The sequence below is a fragment of the Pygoscelis adeliae genome, unplaced genomic scaffold, assembly GCF_000699105.1.
Source record: "Pygoscelis adeliae isolate BGI_AS28 unplaced genomic scaffold, ASM69910v1 Scaffold544, whole genome shotgun sequence".
Classification (NCBI taxonomy): Eukaryota; Metazoa; Chordata; class Aves; order Sphenisciformes; family Spheniscidae; genus Pygoscelis; species Pygoscelis adeliae.
The window spans coordinates 415,339-436,355 of record NW_008824715.1 but is presented as its reverse complement, the minus strand read 5'-3'; the positions used below and the strand labels follow the sequence as shown (position 1 = coordinate 436,355).

The 21,017-nt window shown below is 46.7% G+C and overlaps 1 protein-coding gene across 1 annotated transcript in view; it reads right to left on the bottom strand.

Moving 5' to 3' along the window:
* Positions 1-15,937: 15,937 nt before the first annotated feature.
* Positions 15,938-21,017, bottom strand: part of BOK (BCL2-related ovarian killer) — a 33,963-nt gene continuing 28,883 nt past the window's right edge. The window contains exon 7 of the mRNA XM_009323189.1: positions 15,938-17,065. Coding sequence (XP_009321464.1) covers positions 16,940-17,065 — 126 coding nt within the window. The 3' untranslated portion in view covers positions 15,938-16,939. The remainder of the gene's footprint in view (positions 17,066-21,017) is intronic.

Sequence of the window (21,017 nt, the reverse complement as noted above, 5' to 3'; positions counted from 1 at the left end):
AAAGCATGCCCACATACCTGAGCATTTAAAAATTAATTCATACCTTTGTCGTGGAAGAGACAGAAATGGACAGGATCAGCAAGGTGATCACAATTTGAAGCATGCAAAGCAGCCTGGGGTGTTATATGGTGAAAAGTAGTATGGGACAAGCAACAGAGGTGTTGGAAGGAGGCTGAGAAGTAGAGCTCTGTGGGCACCGCATGTATCTTCCAGTAGCCCCAAAGCTGCCAGAATGGCATCACCACCAAGAATGGCATCACCTGGACTTCCTTAGTGCAAAAATCAGGAGCCAAGTATCAGAGCACAGCCTTGGCTATTGCTTGAGCAAATACAGTCAGTAACAGTCTTTGAAAGATCAGCGATTCTTCAGCTGAAATCTGGTGTGCACTGTTGCATGGATTAGCCCAAAAGACAGGCTGTGGAGGAGATGCTCTGCATTCCCACTGCACGCTGCTTGTTGTGACAGAGCTGTCAGCCAGGAATGGGATATTTTTAGCATGGTTTCCAAAGAAAACAAAGCTCCAGCAACCATGCTCTGTCTGTCAATTCCCCCCTGCAACTTTTGAATGGTGGCTACTTTTAAAGACCTTTTTTTTTGCCGGGGAGATACAGCTCCAAACATCAAACACCTGTAAGCCTCAGGAAAACAGGTGACTGGGTAGACATAGAAACCCCTCTCCTCCCAAAGTCATGGAGATGCTGCCACCTGACTGCCTGGCACTGCCGCTCTCAAATACCGCGCATGCTGAAGAAGCCTTATTGATGTTCACCCAGTGTTGGACTCAGGACCATGACACAGGACGCCTGGCTTCACCAGCCGCAGAGCTTGTGGGCGGGGATGGACACTCCCCAGCACGGTTGCAGTCCTGCACTGCTGGCACAGCTCCTTCCCCTCCCTTGGTATAACCAGGTGGCCATGGTTAAGAGGAGACATCCTTCGTGTACGGGCAAAGCCAAACAGGAGGAGTAACTTGGGTATTTGCCCCCAGGGGAGCCTGCAGAGCCTGCAGTAGCTGCAGGCACCCAAATTCCTGCTTAACAGCATGTCTTCACTGTGCTCTCCCGGACCTTGCTTCCAGTTTCCCAAGCTCACACATTGCTTGCAGAGGCACTCTGTGCCAGACCTGAGCTGTCAGCCTTTAGGATACATTGATTTGGCAGGATTATTATACCTTAGTTCACATAGGAAACATATTCTTTCCACTTTTCAGCTCTGAACATTTCAGTAATGGATAATTTTACCCAGCTTGCCACGTGGCAGCGCCTGGACAAGCCCCTTGGTCAAGCTCTTCTTGGGTCTGTTGCACATTTATCCCATTACCGTTGGGGTGGCGGCTGCTGACACGGTATATCCCCAGTCCTGGGGCAGGTCACTGTAGCCAAGGGGACTGGTGTCGGCCGTTTCCAGCAGGCACATCCCAGTTGCATGACAGAGGCATGTATAGAAACTGCTGTTGCATGAGGGATTCCTGGGCACAGATTTAGCAGCAGCAGCAGCTTCGAGGTTGCCTCTGTCTCCTTTCCCGCAGGACGCAGAGATGGAAATGCTAAGAGGAATGAGATGAAAAGCGAAAATATTCTTGAATAAGCAAATAATAATGATATAGTAGTAGAGTAAGCCCAGGCCAGTAGGGTATTGAGGCATCCAGCCCCCATTAGTGCACCTAAGCCTTGCCCTCATAGCAAAGACCTGGGCAGACTCAGCAGTGCTGTAGCACTATAATGTCATTTTTACTCACATGCAACATTTATCAGCTGTGGTATGGGTGACCAAACACTCAGCCATAAGGGCTGGTGGGGGACGGTCAAGTATTTGAGCCAAAAGCCTTTGTTTTTGAAGGGAAAGAAAGAAATCTGTTCTGCTATTGCCTCCAGCAAGCAACAGATGAAAAAATCCAGCCTTACCGCTAAAAAAAAAAAAAAGTCATTGAGAAAATGGAGTATGTGGGATGGAGTGCAGCCCCAGTGCCAGTGAAAGGTCCAGCTGCCCAAGGAAGCTCCTCAGCCAGCCGTTCAAGAGACTCAGGAGCTATCGAGTATCTTGAGCCTGAACATAAATAACTAAGCCTGGCTTCAAGCACTAGCTGTGCAAAAAAGGGGACTTCTTTTTTGCACGTTTATGTCTTCCAATCTCAAAATATTATTCTCCTGTTGCCTAAAGCACTGGTGTATCCAGACATGGAGATTTTTCTTTTAATCCTGCATTCATTATCTAAGTACTATGAATGATCATGTGTTTAAATAAAATAGCATTTCCTCTGAGACAAGACCAGGCTAAGCACCGTGGTTTTTTTGCAGCACTACAGCATTTTTTGTAACCTGATTCCATGCATCCAGCCAGACACCAGCAAAGCAATGCACTGAAAGTGTAGATTCATCCACGTCAAACCTGACACAAGTAAGGTGGCCAACATCAGTGCCCAGCACCCAGGGAGCAGCCCAGCATCCTCCTGACCTGTTGGTGCAGCAGTAAAAGCAGTGCTGTGTGAGGAGCAGTGTGATCGTTGTTCTCTAGTGCTGTTTTCAACATGATATTGAAAATTACCGGGCTGCTCTAAAGGGTTCATCCCTATATCTCATCAGTGGGTTCAGCATGCCCTTTCTGGCAGTAACAACCTCATGTTCAAAGCCCCACGTTTCCAGGACTAGCTGCATGCCTTTGCCCAGAGCATTTGGCTCAGTAGCTCTCTGGTCACAATAAATCAGAATACCACTCACAGGAGACACAAGGAGGGGTCTCCTCTCCTGAAACGATAGGTCGGTATTTCCAGAAATAGTTTGTAAACCAAAAAAATACTCAGTGTGTAGCAGGAATTGCAATCAAATAGAGGCTGGAGTCTTTGAGACGGCAGATGGTTGGTGACATGCACATCACCTTCATAGTACCCTACTCTGCTTTCCTGGGAGGAACACACACACAGAGCACGCTGCCTCTTCCCACTGCTCCCGTGAGTTGGCCACAGTTGACCCTGTGGTGGAAATAGAGAGGTACATGCCTTGGTTCATGAGCTCCTCTGTCTGGCATCATTCTTCTATTGCTAGGGTCACATTTGGCCAGCTGCTCCTTCTAAGGAGGGTCAGATTTAACATTCCACTAAACTGTTGTCAACACTCGCTGTATTTGATTCTGCAGTGCAGGGTAGAGCTTGTGGCCCTGGCAAGGTGGGGTTGTGGTGGTTTTAATCCCCACCTGCAGCCTCTTCACCTGGGAGTGTTTGGTGTGACCCATATAGCAGGTTCCCTATTAGAGACGATGCCTGGGCTGTGGCACTACCAAGAGCCTCCACACGGCTGTGGTGGGTGGTTTCTTCTGCTGCAGCCTTGGCAAGACTGAAGAGTAACCTAACTTCAGTGCAGTCCTCTTTTTTGTCTTCTAAACTAGGAGAATCTCCCACTGTCTGGAAGTGGTGCCTTGAATGAAGGTAAAGATTTCATCTGAGTTGCTGCAAGTGAAAGAACTTTCAGATCCAGCTGATGCCCAAGTTTGGATCTAATTACACATTGCCTTCAGGAGCTCTTGGAAATATCGCATAGTGTTCTTGCTTATCTTCTCCATAACAGTCTTCAGAAGCTATTTCGTGGATTACAAGATAAGGCGGGATTGTTAAAGCAAGAGGTGCAATGCTGAGCCACGCCAAAGAGCTGTCCAGCCCAGAACCCATCTCCAGCAGTGGTCAGTGGCAGGTCCTTCAGGAAAATAGGAAAGTCTTGCCTCAATACCCTTGTACAGCAGCTGAGTGCATTTGTCAGTGCTGGTCTTCTGGAAGGACTCAAAGTTGAGGGAAGGTGCGGTGTCCAGCAGCAGCTCTCCCTGGGACACGCTTACGCTCGCCTGCCCGTGTGCCAGGAGGTTTAGCTGCTTTGTGGGCAGGAGACCCCCCTGTGTCGGGTGTGCTCTCTTCCGCTGGAGCTCCAGCTGGCTCCAGGCCCTTCCACTTCTGCTCTGCAAACAAGTCCTTCCACTTAATAAACAACTTTTTGGGGTTATTGTTGTATTTTTTGAATAAATTTTGTCTCTGGAAAAATGAAAACAGCAAAATTTCCTGCAGACTGGTTTCCTGTAGGACATATGGGAGCTGCACAAGTCCAAGAACAAGCTCCAACTCCTGGTCTGATCTCATAGCTATAGGAATGTAGTCACACTTTTATGGGCATGTATTTAATTTTTTACTGTTTGGTATGGATTTTTTAATTTTGTTTAGCTTTTTACTGGACTTTGGATCTGGCATTCAAAGGCAATCATAGCTGTTACTGAGAAACTCTGGCAGACCTTAAAAAAAAAATCCTGAATTTCAGAGATTCTCAAACTTTTCTTGCAGTTTCCCATGGTTGATCAGCAGGATTATCTTGTGCTTCCCTCCTGCTCGCTCCCCTCACACAGAGGTCCCTGAGCCTTTGAAAGCTTTGGCAGCTGGTTGACTTTGTAGGGCATTCACATGTTGCTCCTGGTCCTAGTTCCACCGCTGGTGGCTGGTTGGGGCTGGCAGCTCTGATCTTGCTACCAGCTCTGATCCGTGCTGACCGTCCCTGTTATTTCTTCTTATGCAATAGCAGCTCAGGAGGACACAGCAAAGCCAGTTTTGAGGCATTGTAGACACTTCTTTGCCTCAGATCATTTGTGCATCTGAAGAAAGGTCTGGTGAAAAAGGGGTGGCAGAGCCAGCCTGATAAGATCAGCAGCTCCTTGAGGCTCAAAGCTCTGCTAACTTCGAATTGAGGATCCTAAATTCCCTTTGCAGCATCTGGGTTGAGAAATGTTCTAACCTGGTCAGGGCTAAAGGCAATAAAATAAGTTATGTCTTTTAATTATGGCGTTTTGGTTCTTTACAAATTAAGCAGATTAAAAAAACCTATGCCAGTTGTGTCTCGTTTATGAACAAAACTGCTGCGGAGAAGGTTTCTCTGGGGTTGCACTGTTGGTTTTAAATGAATCATGCTACAGAGCTTCACCAAAGGCCTTCAAGGCAGCTGGACTCTGCTCACACTGCCAGGTGCCCATCTCCTCCAGGAAGGCTGCCCCAGGTCTTGCCACTGGTGGCTTCTCTCCTCTTCAAATGCAGCTGCTGAAGGGTCTGTTGGAAAGGCAGGAGGAACAGCCCTCCTATGGTTTGCATAACCCCGCACAGCAGGAGCAAATCTGCCCTCAGGATTCCTGTCCCTTGCTCATCTAATCACTGGGATGCGTCGTATCAAGCTTCTTTGGAGCAAGAGCTGCATGTTTTCGTGGCCTGTAGCCTGCCTGGAGTGTCTGACCACAAGGGTCATGGGTGGAGGGTCCCAAGAGCTCTGCTCTTCTCTCCCGCAGACTGGCGATGCTGCCCCACCATGGGGATTTTCCAAGCAAATTTAAGGAAGACTAAGGAAGAGTAAGCAGCAAGCAGACAAGCAGTTCTGGACACATTTCTTCAGGATAGCATGGAATCACACCTACTGAAGGCATGCTGTATCTGGATACTGTTTTTTATTATAATGTTTTTTATTCCCTTTTCCTAACTATAACGGTGCCTATACATGAAGGCTTGCAACAGCCTGGTTGCTTGCAGCAAGCAGAGGTCTGTTGCTGGGCTGGAGCCAGGAAAGCTGGCTGCCACTGCGATGCCACTGCCAGCATCCGCATGGCGAGTGGAGGGCACAGCTGGAGGGCACAGCTGGAGCACCAGCGGCCAGGCATGACATTGTGCTGGCCAAGCGGTGGCAGAGAAAAGCAGGAAGAAAAGCTTTATTAAAAAGTATTACCAAAAGCAGACACGAGTCTGTTGTTGCATCTGCTTTGATTTCTCAAGAACGTGTTGGCTGGGAAAGCGGGGTGGCTGATATCCGAAGGGCACAAACCCCAGATTTAACTGAGGGTTCAAGTTTTTGCGGATAACGTCGAGGTGGTAGCTCTGCTGCATGGCTTCAATTGCATTCACAAATGCATGCGCATAAATGTTTTTATCTGCAGAAGCAGCGTCCTGAGCTTGGAAAGGCAGCCCAAACTCTGCTTCCTTCTGGTGCACGGATTTTTGCTGTTTTGTTTTCTTTTTCAAGAGCGGCAACGGTGCCTCCTTTATTTAATGGCTTTATTTTTAATGCTTTATAGGACACATCACCAGGGAACCAGAGCTCTTAATTACAAACATTTTAAAAGAAAATGGACCATCTCACTGTGGGTGGGTCTACTCAGCATCACTGCTGCTGCCTGGGAGGCAAAGTAAGAAAGACAACTGCCTGCCTTCCTGCCTTTAGGGTTTTAGGACTGGCTCAGAGAGATCCGAGCTGCACAGATGAGAGTGACGTGTAGGTTTCCAGACTGCTTTTTAAGTCAAATAACATATTTTCAGCAGGTTGAACTATTACTGAAGGAGGAGAAGAAGGTGTCAGGGTTTTTTCCAAACACTGTTTATATTCTCCCAGGAGTGCCTGGAGAACGGGCATGTTTTCAAATGTGTTTTCTCTTTTGAGCTGTTTTTCTGTCTTCTGTGCACTGTTGATGTTCCTGCTCCTGGAAAGTAAGGCCAGGAAGTGGGCAGTTGTAAATCCCATTTGTCTGTGCCGTGTATATACACCTCCATCGGGGACTGAGCAATCCCCCGACATGCACTGATGCTGGTGCCTTCCCCAGCACAACTGTGGCATGTGTGAGAGGTCTGCAGGGACATGGCACCAGGCTCTTCCCCAGCTCTGGCCATGGGAAGTGGCATCGGAGGTTGCCCACAGTCTTCCCGGGAGAGGTTGCTGCCCTTTATTGCACCAGGCTTTTAGGGCAGGGTCAGGCAGGTAGCGTTGCCCCCTTAAACGTGCCCATTTTAAGGGGACAGGTTAAACCCTGCTCTGCTCTCAGCCCCTTGTGCTCTAGTAAAGTCCATGCTCAGGAGCTGTCAGCCAGGTAAAACTTGATTAACAACCCCCTCCTGTCATGGGAGAGGCTGCTTGGTCTCATCCCATCCAAAACCCAATACCAATTTGGTTGGTTTAATAGCACAGGTGATTATACACAAAGTACCCACCCCTCATCAGAGAGCCCTTTGCTTGCCTTCGAGTTCAACGCGCTCAGCAAAGCCAGCACACGGTACTGGGCAGGAGGAAGACAGAAGAGCTGTTTTTTCAGCATCACCCAGAAGCTTAACACAGCCATTTTCCCGCAGCATGTCCCACTTTCTCGTGAGCCTCACACCTCCTCTGCATGGCAATGCACGGTGGAGCAAGCAGCTCCCTCAAGGCATCCAGGAGAGACGTTTTTTTGTGGAGGGCATGGACAGTAAATTGGCACGGAGGAGCCAACACACATTTATATACAGGATTAACCTGAGAGGCTGTTTCGTGCTATTGTTGTTGCATGAGATTGCTACACTGGTGTCCTGTGTGATGCTCGCCTGCATTCTAAGGCTCATGTCCTGCGGTGTTGCTGAACCCTGATTCCTCCACGCAGTTCTGTGCCTGCCACTGACTCACTGCAGCCGCAGCTTCATCTAGTCTTCATCACACAGCATAACTGTAGGGTAAGGACAGTTTCTCTGCTAGAAATTGTTCCCTAGTTGCTGAGAAATTCCTGGGATTTTTTTTTTTTTTTTTTGCCAGCTTTGGCCCAGTTGTCTTTTGGTTGTCTCCCAGTGCCACCAGTGAGTGACAGCATCTTCTCATTCTCCTCTGAGCAGCTTCACCATGTGCCTGGTCCAACCCCTCTGTCTGAAGCTCCCAGCTGCCCAAGGGATGTGCAAAGCCAGACAGACCCATGTAGCCTGGCACTGAGAGCCTGGTGTGGATATTCATAATTTTTTTCCCAAGAGTTTAAAGTCAGCATTGTGTTTAAGTCAGATAAGGTGGGGGAGACAGAAAGCAATTGGTTTGTTGTCCACCGTTGGCATCCATGTGGCAGCCAGCCGCCACAGCATCTCAGGTGTGCTGCCCGCCTGTAGCACCAGCACTGCCCGGGAGCCCCTACCCAGCCCGAAGCCAGCACCCTGACCACTGAGCCCACGGGGAAGGGTCTCTCTACACAAATGGGGTCAGCCTGGGAATGATGCACCCTGCAAAGGCAGAGGCCAGCTATGCTGTCCTGTTTGATCCTTTGGAGGGGTCGGGTCTTTTGTACAACATCAGTTGTAGGACATTAAATCATCCTGTTTGCTCCCTTAGTGCTCCTTTCTTCCTTCAGTGTTTGGTTTTTGTTCATGGGATGAGAGCAGTTCAGCACTACCAGTGGTATTGGGTCAGGGCGGGCCATGCGGAAACCATGGCACCGTGAAATAATTTCAGCATGAGTTTAACGTAAGTGTGTTTTGTGTTCTTTTTTAATGTGCCTTTTCCTGTGTAGCTAGTTCATCACTAGTCACTGAAAAAGCCAGGAAATGCTGCAGAAAACAGCATTTGCATGCAGTCCTGCTCCTCCTGGCTGCTGCCCCCACAGCCCTCCACACACCCACGCAGCCTCGGCTGCTCCAGCACAGGCTGGCACACTGGCAGTCCTACAGCTACCAGCAACACACACAGTGCTGCCTTGCAGCCCTGCTGAGACACGAGCTGGAGGCCAACCACAGCTGGGGGAGACTGGGAAAAAGATTGCAAGCATGGGGAGACCTCCTGTTCTCCAGCTGACCACAGCTACTTCTCAAAATGTTTCCTTGAGACAAGCCGCCCACTATTTCACCCCTTCAAAGCCTGAGGACATCACTGTCCTTGGAGAATTTGCTGAAGTAAATTGAAAGCACTTTGCTAAATCTTTTAAGTAAAAGATAGCAGGATTAAATTCCACTTTTGATATAATCCTCAACCCTATCTTCAAGGAAAGTGCAGCATTGCCTCCAGCCCCGGCTGGTGCCTCCGTGCTGAATCACTCTGATCCCAATGTAAATAAAGCTCTTTGAAAAAGGGCAAATGTTTTCTTAGCTGCTCTTCTTCTCTTCAAAAGAGGGGCTGATTGAAATTTTTATATCTGCAGACATAAATATATGCAGTCAACAAATGCTTCTTAGTAAGAAGCTATCTTCACAAGATAACCGGTTTTTGGAAAGTACATTGTGAATCCACGGGACACTCCTGGACCACACGGCTCTCCTTACAGCTTTCCCTTCTCCTTTCCTTCAGTGCTTTACATTTTATGAACTCCTAAATGGGCTGATTTAAGTCACTGCAAATTAATCTTAGCACGTTGTCAGTTCAGGCTCCTGGTGTCCCTAAGACTTTGTTTCTGCTCCGCCTTGGAGCTGTGTTTGCCCTGGGAGGCAGCAAATATAAACAGCCCCTTGGCACGACATGCAGCAATGATCTGAAGGACCAAAGCACTGATGTGGGTGCCAGCCTGCCTTCTCACTGCAGTGGCTGCTCAAGGAGCTGCTGTGCCCTTACCCATCACCCGATGATTATATGCTCCTCTTCCAGCTCCAGTTCTGAAACTAGAGCTGAAGCCTAAAACCGACAGGGCAACCTTTCTGCCAGCTCTGATGGCAGGCTAAGTGCAGACTTAGTACATGTGCTAAGCTCAGGACTGAACGCTATGAACCCCAGCCCAGCTCTCCTCCACTTTGGAAATTGTTAGAAACTAGACTTGAGCATTCACTCACACAAGTTCAACATTTTCCAACCTAAGAGGGCAAGTTCGTGCCACCCTGAGTCCTTGTGCGGCACAGACTTGCAGCCTGCCCACATGGAAGGATGGGGATAATGTTGCCCGTTAATCCCTCTCAATGGACAGCAGTGCTCTTCCCTCCTGCTTTGGGGCTGAATCCCCGCCTGGCTGCAGGCGCAACCTCAGGCTCAAGCCCACTCTTGCCAGACACTCTTACCACAATGCCTTACTCTGGCACAGCTTGGCAGCTTGAGGAGAGCCTGGCTGGTTTTGAAGGCTGTCTTGAGAATGTCACCTAGTACAGAGCATCTCCCTGAGCTTCCAGCCAGCCCTGAGACGGTCACTTTGGAGGCCAGGCTGTCCCATCCAGCTTGGATGCTGGCCTGCCAACTACAGCAGCAATATTACTGTGACTTTTACCCGCTTTTACACAGCCTTCACGGCAACCAGACATGTAACTATTGCATGGCAGCTCTCTGTAGCAAAAATTAATGTGCTTAGCAGAGATGCCCCACTCAGCTTCCCCACGCAGCTTCCTCACTCCAACCAGTCACCACCCCTACAGAAAACCTCAAGTCCGTGAATGCAATGTCAATATAACACAGGACACTCTACTAACTTTTTTTTTTTTTAAATTAAACTGCTTAAATTTAGGCAAAGCTGCTGTGCAGTTTTTCCAATCTTCCCACTGATGTGCTGCAGGGTTTGGGAAGGATGTCTCATAATTTAGATCTAGCTAGTTACAGACTCCAGTACATTTATTGCTTGTAATAATATACAGCCTTGGCTTCACTTTGTGAATCCATTGCTCTCCCTCAGAGACAAAATGTTAGATTGAACGTGTAAGTATTTTTAGTAATGCTGCTCTCCTCCAGTTAAGCCATAAAAATCAAGGGCACAGACATTCAAAGCATCTTTTCCCAGCCTCAAGTGATCTACCATCAGCCACAAATCACAGACTCACAGCATGCATCAGCCTGGTGAGTACCAAAGGGAAACAATGGCATGTACCCAAACCCTTTCAGGAGGCAGGAGAGGCACACAACACAACACAACACTTTTGGGGTTGTTTGCTCCCTTTCAAATGCCAATCGTGCTTTCTCCTTTTCTACCCTGTATAAATGCATGCTGTCAGCCATAATAAGAGGGAAAATATGCCAGGCAATGGGGCCATCGCTGTGAGTATGATGCTGTTCAGGATAACACCCAACTCCACCGTAGTACCAGACATTTTTTTCTCTGGGAGAAAAAACAACCTGCTGGGTCAGATGGCGATGGGGGTCAGACACCTTTTCCCAGGAGCTCTGGCAGCAAACCTACACTTAAAGCATTACCAGGCAAAGCCTGACAGCACAGGAAAGGGATTTTTGCTGGCAGAAGCTTGCCAGACTTAAGAAGGGCAGTATGGCCATCTCCTGGCTGAGGAACTGAGAGCAAAGTATGTTCTAGCAGCTTACCGGTGATTTAGTTTTTCTTTTGAAGTGCCAAGGAGCTCAAAATAAAAGGCTTAGCTTTTTTTTTTTTAATCCCCTTCTTAGATTACCAGAAAATCCACACTCAATTCTGGTGGGAAACAGGAACAAACTGTCCCTGTGGCAGACACTGTGCAGCTCCCGACTCACACCTCCACATTAGGAGCAAAAAGGTGACACCCTGATGCTGAGAGGGCTTCAAGTTCAACCTTCGGGTTGCTTTATGTTACCTGGACAGTGTCACAGAGCATTGGGAGAACAGATCTGCATTACAGGGACCAGCTGTAGGAATTCCAGCTGCTGCCTAATGAAAGTCAGGCAAGATGCTGTGAGGGGGCACCTGTGCTGCAGGACAGAGCAAGCTATCGCAGGGCCTGATCCTGCCAAGGGGCCAGTCCTCTCAGCTCCCATCAGATTAGTGACAATGAAGGTAACCAGTACTGCCTATAGTCCTCTAAAGTCCAAACCAGTTGCCCTTCAGTTGACTGAAGCCCAGTACGAGTCATGTTCCAGCAGGGGATGGGTGTGTTCTGGAGGTAGAAAACACACCTTATCTTGCTTAAATGCAGAGCTTAAGAAAAGTTCGAGTGAAGGTCTTGAGATAGAGCCAGAAGTGGAAATTTTAAACAACAGGGGATTGATCTCTTTAGTGCTTTTTTTCTGAGCTTAGCTTCACAATTCAGTATTTGACATAAGTAGAGATGTATCAAGTCTTCCTGCAGTGATGGAGAAGACAAGCTCTATTGCTGTCTGCTGGTCTATGGGCAGAGAAAAGAGATGAAGTTTCTTCTGAGCTAAAGCTCTGAAACATGTTTGTAAGGAAGCTGGAAATTCCCTTCCCAACACTCCCCCCCCCCGTGAGAGGGGAAGCTTTTTTTTCATCTGACCTTGCCTGGATATGGACTACATGTCATGTGATTGACCCAGGAGCACTCTATTTCCCACAGACTCTGCTTGAACATGCAACGGACTTCCAGGTTCTGGGTGATGGTGTAAAGTTCAACCAAGGATCACTCTGTTTAGTGTGCTAGAGGCTTGTAATCCCAGTGGGTCAAAATGTTTAGCTGAAGAGGTTACAGGCTTTTCTGAGGGACTATTTAAACTCCATCTGTCAAACCACTTGCATAGAAGAAATTTATAGACTCTGCCAGCAGTACGTTAAATTGCTGTTTTCTTGTCTTTAATTTGGTACCATGCATTGTTTTCACATTGCCCTAAGAGAATAACTAATCTGTGGCAAATTTATGACTATAAAAATTATAAATACTAGATTTAAAAAAACAACAACAGTAAAGAAATTCAAGGAGCCACACGTTGATGAGAGCCACATCAAGTAGGCTCTTGGCAAAGCCATCGGAATGCCTTAAGGGCATCTTGTCAGAAAGCTGTCTAAGGGACTTGAAACCTGCTTCATATTCAGTTTAATTGTGCACAAAAAACCCACTTGCAGAATTGCACGTTAAAAGGAGGATAAAAAAAATAGGCAGAGTATTTTCTCAGGGTCTAAACAACAAGTTTGAAAATGAGGAAGTTTGGTACTGAAATTTTCCAGGAAACCTCAATGTCACTCCCTGACGCTATTGTTCCGTACTTCAGTATATAGTACAGATGCAAGTCTGATAAATTAAGGGCTTCACAGATTGCGTTCTTTCCATTTACAGGAGAAAAGACAGTGCAGAAACACAAGTGACATCTGCTGCGAGATTGAGATGACTTCAGTTTCTCTAGTTGCTTTGAAGAAGGTGAACCTACTGCCAATGTTTGACAAGGGAGAGGTATAAGTAAGGCTGCGGTTGAAGCAATGTTAGGTCTAGGACACGATAAGCATTGCTCAAATGCCAGTCATTGAAACACTGAAGCTGAGACAGCTTTTCTGCTCCCTACCTTTTTGATAAAGCAAGTATTTCTGTTGACTGAATGTAGGTCTATTACAAAGAAACTGAGAATGAAGACAGCACTGGGGCGGGGGTGTGGGGATAACCCTTACTGGAGCAAGTTTTTCTATGAACAAAGGAGTGCTGAAGCTCAGGTTCCTGCAGGCTCAACTCTCTGACCTTGACATTCCCTGCAGTAATAACACACAGGCTGCTCTCATCTGCAAAATACTCCACAACCACTAAAACATTTAAGATGCCATTTTCCCATTTTCAGCCCTTTCTCCCTCCTCCCACTACTCCCTAGACATCTCCCATACCTTCACCCGGCCCCCACTGCAAAAGCCTCACCTCCCCCCTATACGCCCAGCCTGTTCTGATGTGACAGCAAGGCAGGAGGCAGCAAAAGCTTGGCTGGATTTTACGTGGGCCAAGTGGCTGCTGCCTAACGGGATGAACAGCAGCCACGTTTCTCGGTGCTAAAAGGAGGTCTGTCCCCTGCCCCTGTGGTGACTGCTGCCCTTTAGCAAAAGGGGATGAAATTGGGCAGTGGACTGAAAGGTGTGTGGGGACAGGGAGCAACCCCACAAGACAGTTTGTGCATAGATAAGTCTCACTTAGAACATTCAATGTGAGCAAAACAGCTTAAAAAAAAATGAAGGCAACTTTCACTACAAGCAATTGTCTCAAGCAGATAATTGGAAACACTGGGGGGAGCCAGAAAATGTGAGATGGCTAGCTTGGGGGCTTTCGTTTCTTGATGCTGGAAGAGGAACAACAGCCAGGCTTTCAATATGAAGAAGCGTAATAGTACTAACCTTGGTACTTACATTCTTGGTTTTCTTTAACAGCTAATAAATTAGACACACTCCTAGGACCATCACCAATCATATAAAAGGAAAATGTTTATTGGGGTGATAAACAACCAACCCTGATGTCTCCCATCAGGTAGGATTGGCCAGAGAAGAGGGAAAGAAAAAATCACAGAGCCACAGAACTGTTGAGATTATAAAGGACCTCTGGAAGTACTCTGAAATACCTAAATATTACAACTAAAACTGAACGCAACATAAATACTTGGCTGAATCAGGCTGAAGACTGTTGCTTGCCAAATGCACAGCGGTGCGCACAATGCTGTTTGCTGGTTTTTTTGGTAGCAAGACTAGTGCCAATGTGGTTATTGTAGAAGGAGTGAGAAGGGTAAGAGTATCACCCTGGTTTAGTGCTAAGTAAAGACGAGCAGCCCACTGTTCAGCTCTGGTACGTACATTGCAGGAACTAGCAAATGCAACAAGACAGACGAAAGCCAAAGAAGCTGAAACCTATTTGTGGGGAGCTCCACCACCTCTTCATTATCGGCAGTATCCAGACTGAGTCTTTGTCTGCCTGCCTGCGTAACCCCCTTCCCACCCACACACATTCCTTTCCAGCAATGCTGCTTTATTTGGCTTACCATTATCTTTTTTATTAAATCCACTTAATTGGTGCATTTAACTCTATATGTTCCTTAATAGGCCCTCTGATATCACTTGTTTACTGAAAAAGCAGTCATAGCCTGAAGTATTACATTTCAAAACAGCATCTAAATTGAGAAAGGTCTTGACAGTCCCAGTGTTCGACTGTGCTAGCTCCATTAACTCACATACACTTCACAAAAACACTAGGCATGATAAGGCAAGCTGTACTTCACGAGCTGCGAAACTGTCCAAGTCAAAGACATTGGACAAAGATATTTCCAGAAATCCAAAGTCTACTTTTTCATAAGCTCCTTTAAGATAATGAAGCTGCATCCCCCTGCAATGAACTATAGGGCTTTTACTGCATCTGTTGCAGATCAAAGGGGATCCTCTCTGTGCTGCTCAAAGCGTGATTAGTTTAGTTCACCACGTACGCTATACCTGGTCTAAGTTTCCATAGCCAGATCTGTCAGGAATCTAAGGAAGAAAATCCCAAGTGGGAGAGTTGCCAGAAAAAACCCTAATGCCGATATAATTTTGTCAGGAAGAAAAAAAAATTCCTTTGGCAATTTGATTTTATTTGGGGAACTGCTGCAAGCTTTACACACACAAAAACGCACCAACCTCAGGGCACCATCAGCTGCATCCACACTGGGAACTTCGTCAGTATAACCCTCCCCAACTTTTAATAGTGTAGCCAAAGTCTGCCTAGACACTGTCAAAGGCAGCATGCAGCTTCGATACGGAACAGGAGGCTTTCTCCTTCTTGGTGAGCGTTTTTGTTGAGCAACTGGGGACAGGGGGCGGTTGTCTTTTAAGGGTTTTGCTCCACAAGAACTAGTAGTACTTTACTACTGGAAAACTACTAGTAGACTGAGCTGGTAAAGCACCCTTCACTGTGGGTGTAGTACTACGGGTAAAGCTGGGCCCGGTACCCATATGTCAAGGTATCAGCAGAAGTGCAAAAGGCTAGTCCAGTCAAAAGCAGTACTGTGCAAGGGTATAACCACCTACATATGCTCTGCCAGTGGTTCTGTTGGTCAGAGCACAGCACTACTGACTGCTAGCAGAAACCTGTCACACAGATATAATGGAAAAGTGAAGGCTTTGCTTTATTATTAAACCCATTTGTAACTTCTGGACGGAAACAGTAAAGCCCTTCTAAACACAGGGTGTGGGAGGGAAATTGGGGGGAAAAAAAAAACCCAGAAAAAACTCCTGTAATGCCACGTGTTCTTAATCCAGAACAGTGTTTTTCTGCGACACCACATTCTTGGGAGCAAGGCACCGAGCAGGGTGTCTCCCACAAGGCTTTGGCAGAGAAGAGGCTCCACAGCCTTCCCCTGCCTACAGCAGTGAGGCCCTGCTTCTGTCGGTGAAAACGGCACGCTTCTGACATGGTAACAACATGGGTTAAATTCCTAGCATGAACCAGGCGAGCTGTAGTTTTAACATGTTAACATGTTCTACCAGGGGAAAAGCTGAAGTATTTTTAGCATAGCCTGAGTGTTTGTCTCTGCACTGTTCTGGCCTTTTTTGGAATTTTTAACTCTGGAAACAAATACAATACCCTTTGCAATACTGAAACACCACCTATTTTCTTTTATTGTTTGCCACAAAGACGACTGTGAGTTGTACTTCCGAAGACATTAAAGGAGAAACATAAAGCAACTACTTTTGACACAGCTTTCCCCCTTCACAACACCAGACAGTTCACCTACTGTTCCCCTAATTCCTGCCCATGCCCCCCAGCCTTTACTACTTACATGCTTAGCTCTGATGAAATCTCAGTGGAGAAAATATTTTTCTTCATTATGAAATTCAATCCCGATTTGTTGCTTGAAGGCGTTGCCCCTCGCTCTCCTGTTTGAAACAGCATGTGAGCGCAGTAAGAGGGGTCAACGAAATACACTTGCAAACTGCATCACATGCAACTGCCGTCACACAGCCACTCAGTCTGATTTCCAAGATAAGTCAGGGAAAAGCATCTGATGACAGTATGTTTGTTTTTATGTTAAAAACCCACAGCTGCATTATCCCCTCCACCATGATGGGGGCAGAGCCCAGCAAGTCAGAGTTTGGTATAAAGGAGGAGGTGGAGTTTAAGCACAAAGGTAACAACAAGAATCGACGCAAGGCGAGTCTGAGGACTGAAAGGGGAATCACATGGAGCAAAGGAGGGACTCTCCCCCTCTCCTATTTTCTATCCTATTTCAAATAATATCCCCCCTTCCTCCTCACCTCTGCCTGGCACTAGCACAAGCATGCAACACAGCTGTAAGGAACAGATGTCTGACAGTCCACGCTGCACACAGCTGCAATCAGCATGCCCAGGGACTGGCAATGTCCAGGCCACACACACAAGTCACCCAGGAAAACAAGACTCTTGAAAGGATTAATGGTGAGAGAGGCTCCTGTGGCTGCAAAAAGGAGACTGTTGTTGATCATCTGCTCCCAGCTGAAGGGAGAGGAGAACAAGCCTTTCATTTGTCCTGGTTCTTCTCTTCCTCCTCTTCAGAGATTGCCATTACCACTGCTTCTGGAGCGGGGAGGAGATGGGGTAGGGCAGCTGCACTTGGCGACTCAGATTCATCTCTCAGGCAGCAGGACAAAGAAGATAGCCTTGAGGAAGTGACCAAAGCTGCAAACAGCGGCCACAAGCCAGTGGGAGCGAAGGCTGGGGTCAGTATTCACCACGCATTTTGTGATGTCTGCCTAATGAGGAGGGAACAGAGGTCAGAGAGAGATATGCCCAGAACCACACCAGCCACCGCTGCAGACTCTCCCGGCCCCACAACCCGCGGCACTGTGCCACCACTGCTGCAGCACCACTTTGCCACACCGTCAACAGCCACAAATGCTTGCTCTGACACTTCCACACACTGCAAGTTATTAAATCAGGCTCAAGAGTTCTGCGAAATACACTTTCTGCATTCTGCATCAACAAGGCGAAGTATCCCCCCTTCAGCCACCCCTGGGGAAAGAAATGCTACAGGAAGATTGTCAAGCATTTTCCATTTTGAATAGCTAAATAAAAAACTTTCTTCCCCTTTTCAAAAGAGCTAGGAAGCCTTGGCAATATCAGCATTCTCATCCTTTTCTGTAAAGTAAGATGTTTCCCAGAGGTTGTCCTGTTTATTATCGGCTCAAGTTGCTTGCACTTTTTCTCTTGCCTTAATGTTTTATTTGGAAATCATTCAAGCAAGCCAACCCCCAATTTAAATCTAAAGCAATGCAAGCTTTGTTTGTCAAAATATGTATGCTGGCAGAGATGCCTCCCAGACGCGTGGGCCAGATTTAAAGATCGTTTGGGCAGCTGGTTTCAAGTATTAACAAGAATAGAAGCTGGCCTGCAATGAATAAAAAAAATAACAACAATCCAGCAAATTTATGAAGACAGGATCTCAGCTAGCATTGGAAGGAGAAGGTGGAAAATATCTGGAGGGTAAAGTGAACAGGACAGAGGTAGATAGAAAATTGCATCAAATTAAAGTTCTGCCAGCAATATAATTGAGTTTGTGGTTGAACTTCAGCCTAGCACAAGAAGATAGGGACTATAGTTCTGTAACAGAGGGAGCACCATTTGCACATCAACTTGACACGGTTTTCAGAAACAGCTTTTGGGTGGCAAACCTGAAGAATAATCGGGTCACAAGGAGGGCAAATATTCATCAGCCCCAAAAGCTTTTTCTTCACAAGCTTAGCTCAGCAGTCTTCCAAGTTTGCTTTCTGACAAGTCTCTCATTGACCAAGCAGAGGGAAGTCAGACTCTCAACCCTGAGATATTCCGCCTGTAAAATGGGACATGAGAGCTGCTGAATACTCCAATGATCTTCTCCAGTATTTCCGCCTGTGTTCAAGACATGGGTGAGCCTTGCCTGACCGACCTTGGTAATAATTAGAAGAAAACAAAAGGGGGACTGAAGGGACAAATCCCTGTGTCCGGTTAGCGAGTACAGCTGCACTAACTGACTCCACTGTCACCTACAGACCAAAGGTCTGTTGACAGCAGCCTCAAGAGCCTCCCACGCAGTTCCAGCAGTTCCTCCCTCACAAGGAAGTCTGAAAGGCTAGCATGCTGAATCACCCCGCACCGCTGTTCTCCGGGGAGCATTAGGAGATGCTGAGCCCATGAATAACTGACAAGTAGAGATTGCAGGAGGAATGAGTACAGGCACGCAAGGATGGGAAGAAACAGTATGACAGGGGGAAGCTGAATTAGCACATGGGATGCTCCTGAGGCTGAACACCAAGGTGTGGAAATGCTGCTGCCTATAGCTACAAAAGCACAAGCAAACATAGCAAGCAGACAAGACTGCAGCATCTTCTGTTATGCGCTATGTAGTGCCAGTGGTTATAGGTACTTTATCTGTATTGTGGAGGAAAGTTAAAATGGGTCTGCCTAAATGCTTTCAGTGAAGGCCTAGCAAACTCACCCTATTTGCATTTGAAAAAAGTCTGAACTAATTCAGCCTGTCCAGTTTTAGGGACTGGCACGCTGTCATATTTAAAACACAGCTGTATCAAGCTGTCTCTTTAGTCAAGAGAAGTCATGATGTGCAGGTACCTGTCTGAACATGTATTCAGATGTTAGGGTAGCTGATCAATAAGAAACCTAAGCTCTGAAGGCTTTTAGTGCCTCATGTGAACCAGTACAAGGCCCAGTTATGCACACCAGGTTGATTATAGCTGCAGAGGGTTAACTTCCAAATGAGAAAGCGTGAACTCCTTAAAGCTGTGCTATGCCCTACCAAAGGCAATGACCTCACTGCGGCTAATCAAGAGGAGCTGCAGTCAGAAGCACTTACAAATTTGTATGGTGCTTGCTTAGATAAACAAAATTACTCAGCTGTTTAACAATTGCCTTAGCTGTTATCATCCAAATAAAACATACTTGATAAGGCACTGGAATTGAAAATGTCAAAGCTACTTAATAAAACAGGTCTTTGAGTCTTGTGAGACACCGAAACTGTTGCAATGGCAATTTGATCTTTGCCTATTAATTATTCAGACAAGTTCAAGTCACATGCTCTTCTTTGTAGTAAATGTATGTAACAGCTGCTAAAAAAAGAATCACCTTTCTATTCTACTGTAAAGCCACTACTGAGGCTGCAAACTGTCCCCAGGGAGAGATGATGCCTCAAAGGGTTAAACATTTCTTGTTTCTCCTAAGAGGTTTGTTTTGGGTTGGGCTTTGGAGGGGTAGGGTTTTTCTCCACCTTAGGGAAGCAGTATGGGAACCTACTGCTGAGTGGAGACTTTCAAATGCCTTTCCAAGGTCTCCATGGTGGCTTTTCTGAAACAGCTCAGAGCACAGTGCTTCCTCTTGGCAGCCTCAACCTGAGCCGATGTGTAAGAGACAGGGGCCATGTGCACAGGGGAAACAAGGACTCCACGCCAAGACAAACTAACAACCAGCTAGGTCAGGCAGCAGATGAAAGGGTCCCCACTACAGAGCTGTTTTGTCTGGCTCATTTGTGAACAAGGCTGGGAAATTTCACACTGCAGTGCCTAGATCAAGAGGAAGAACATTCAGGGAAGCACAGCACAAGATGGCAAGAGGATTAGCAGCCTTTCCCCAGGCTGAAGGAACCACTCATTTCTAGAGGGAAAATATCTGTTTGTTGCAGCCCAAAATTGCTGATAAGGGTACTGGAGACAGGCCGTAATCAGCACAACCCAGCAGCTTTCACAGTTGTTTTGTTTGATCGAGGGCAGTGACATTGGCTTCCCTTTCTTAAGGCCAGATCCCAAGAGCAAGCAGTGTAGGTTCAGCAACTCCAATAGAAGTGTGCTGGCCATCCAAAGAGGAATGATCAGCAGAAGGAGCTAGCAGCGGACAGGACTTATCTCCTCAGCTGCAAAGAACCACTTCTGGTCTGGGGATGGGTTTTGCAGCTTGTTTGCTATGCAACAAACTTTCCAAAAAGATCCATTTGGAACTATCAAAACACCCTGTTTTGAACTCTAATAATATAATACAAAAATTAAAACAAGGTGCTAACTTATCAGAACATGCATGTTTTACCAAAAGAAAGAAAATATTAGTTGGAACTAGGAGGAGACACGTTCCTATGCAACATTTCAATTTTAATGAAACTGAATTTTTTCCAAAGGAAAAATTGTTTCAGAGAATACATTTCAACCAGCTCTACAGGTACCCAGTTAAAGCAAGCCTCAAATGATACCGAGGCAGGGATTTCACAGGCAGGAACGGTGCTACTTAATCAGTCGCTTTCCCAGGACATCCTCTTCACCTACCTCGCACAATTATTTGTGCGGACACAAAATGAAAAAGATCAGGGCATTCAAATCAAAGGTTACTTTTCAGCCCAACCAAACAGTTCACTGACTCAGTTGGCCTCAAGATCACGCATTTTTAGAGAGGGCAGGGATGATTAAGGTGGCAATGACACAGTAAATGCAAGGGATCCAAAATCAGAACAATGCTACTTTTCCAGTTGCCCTTCATCAAAAAGGTGCCTTCACTCCTGGAGAAACTAGGTGACTGAATCATCTACAGGCACACTTGGGAAGTCTCAGCACAGAGGAGCAATGCTCAGTTTGGAAAAAGACATCCCCTTCTCTCCGGGTCTGTGCGGGGTGGGGAGCCTGACCATTTCCCGACGGCTCAGGAATAAATATCACCTCTTGGAAAGGAGGAAAT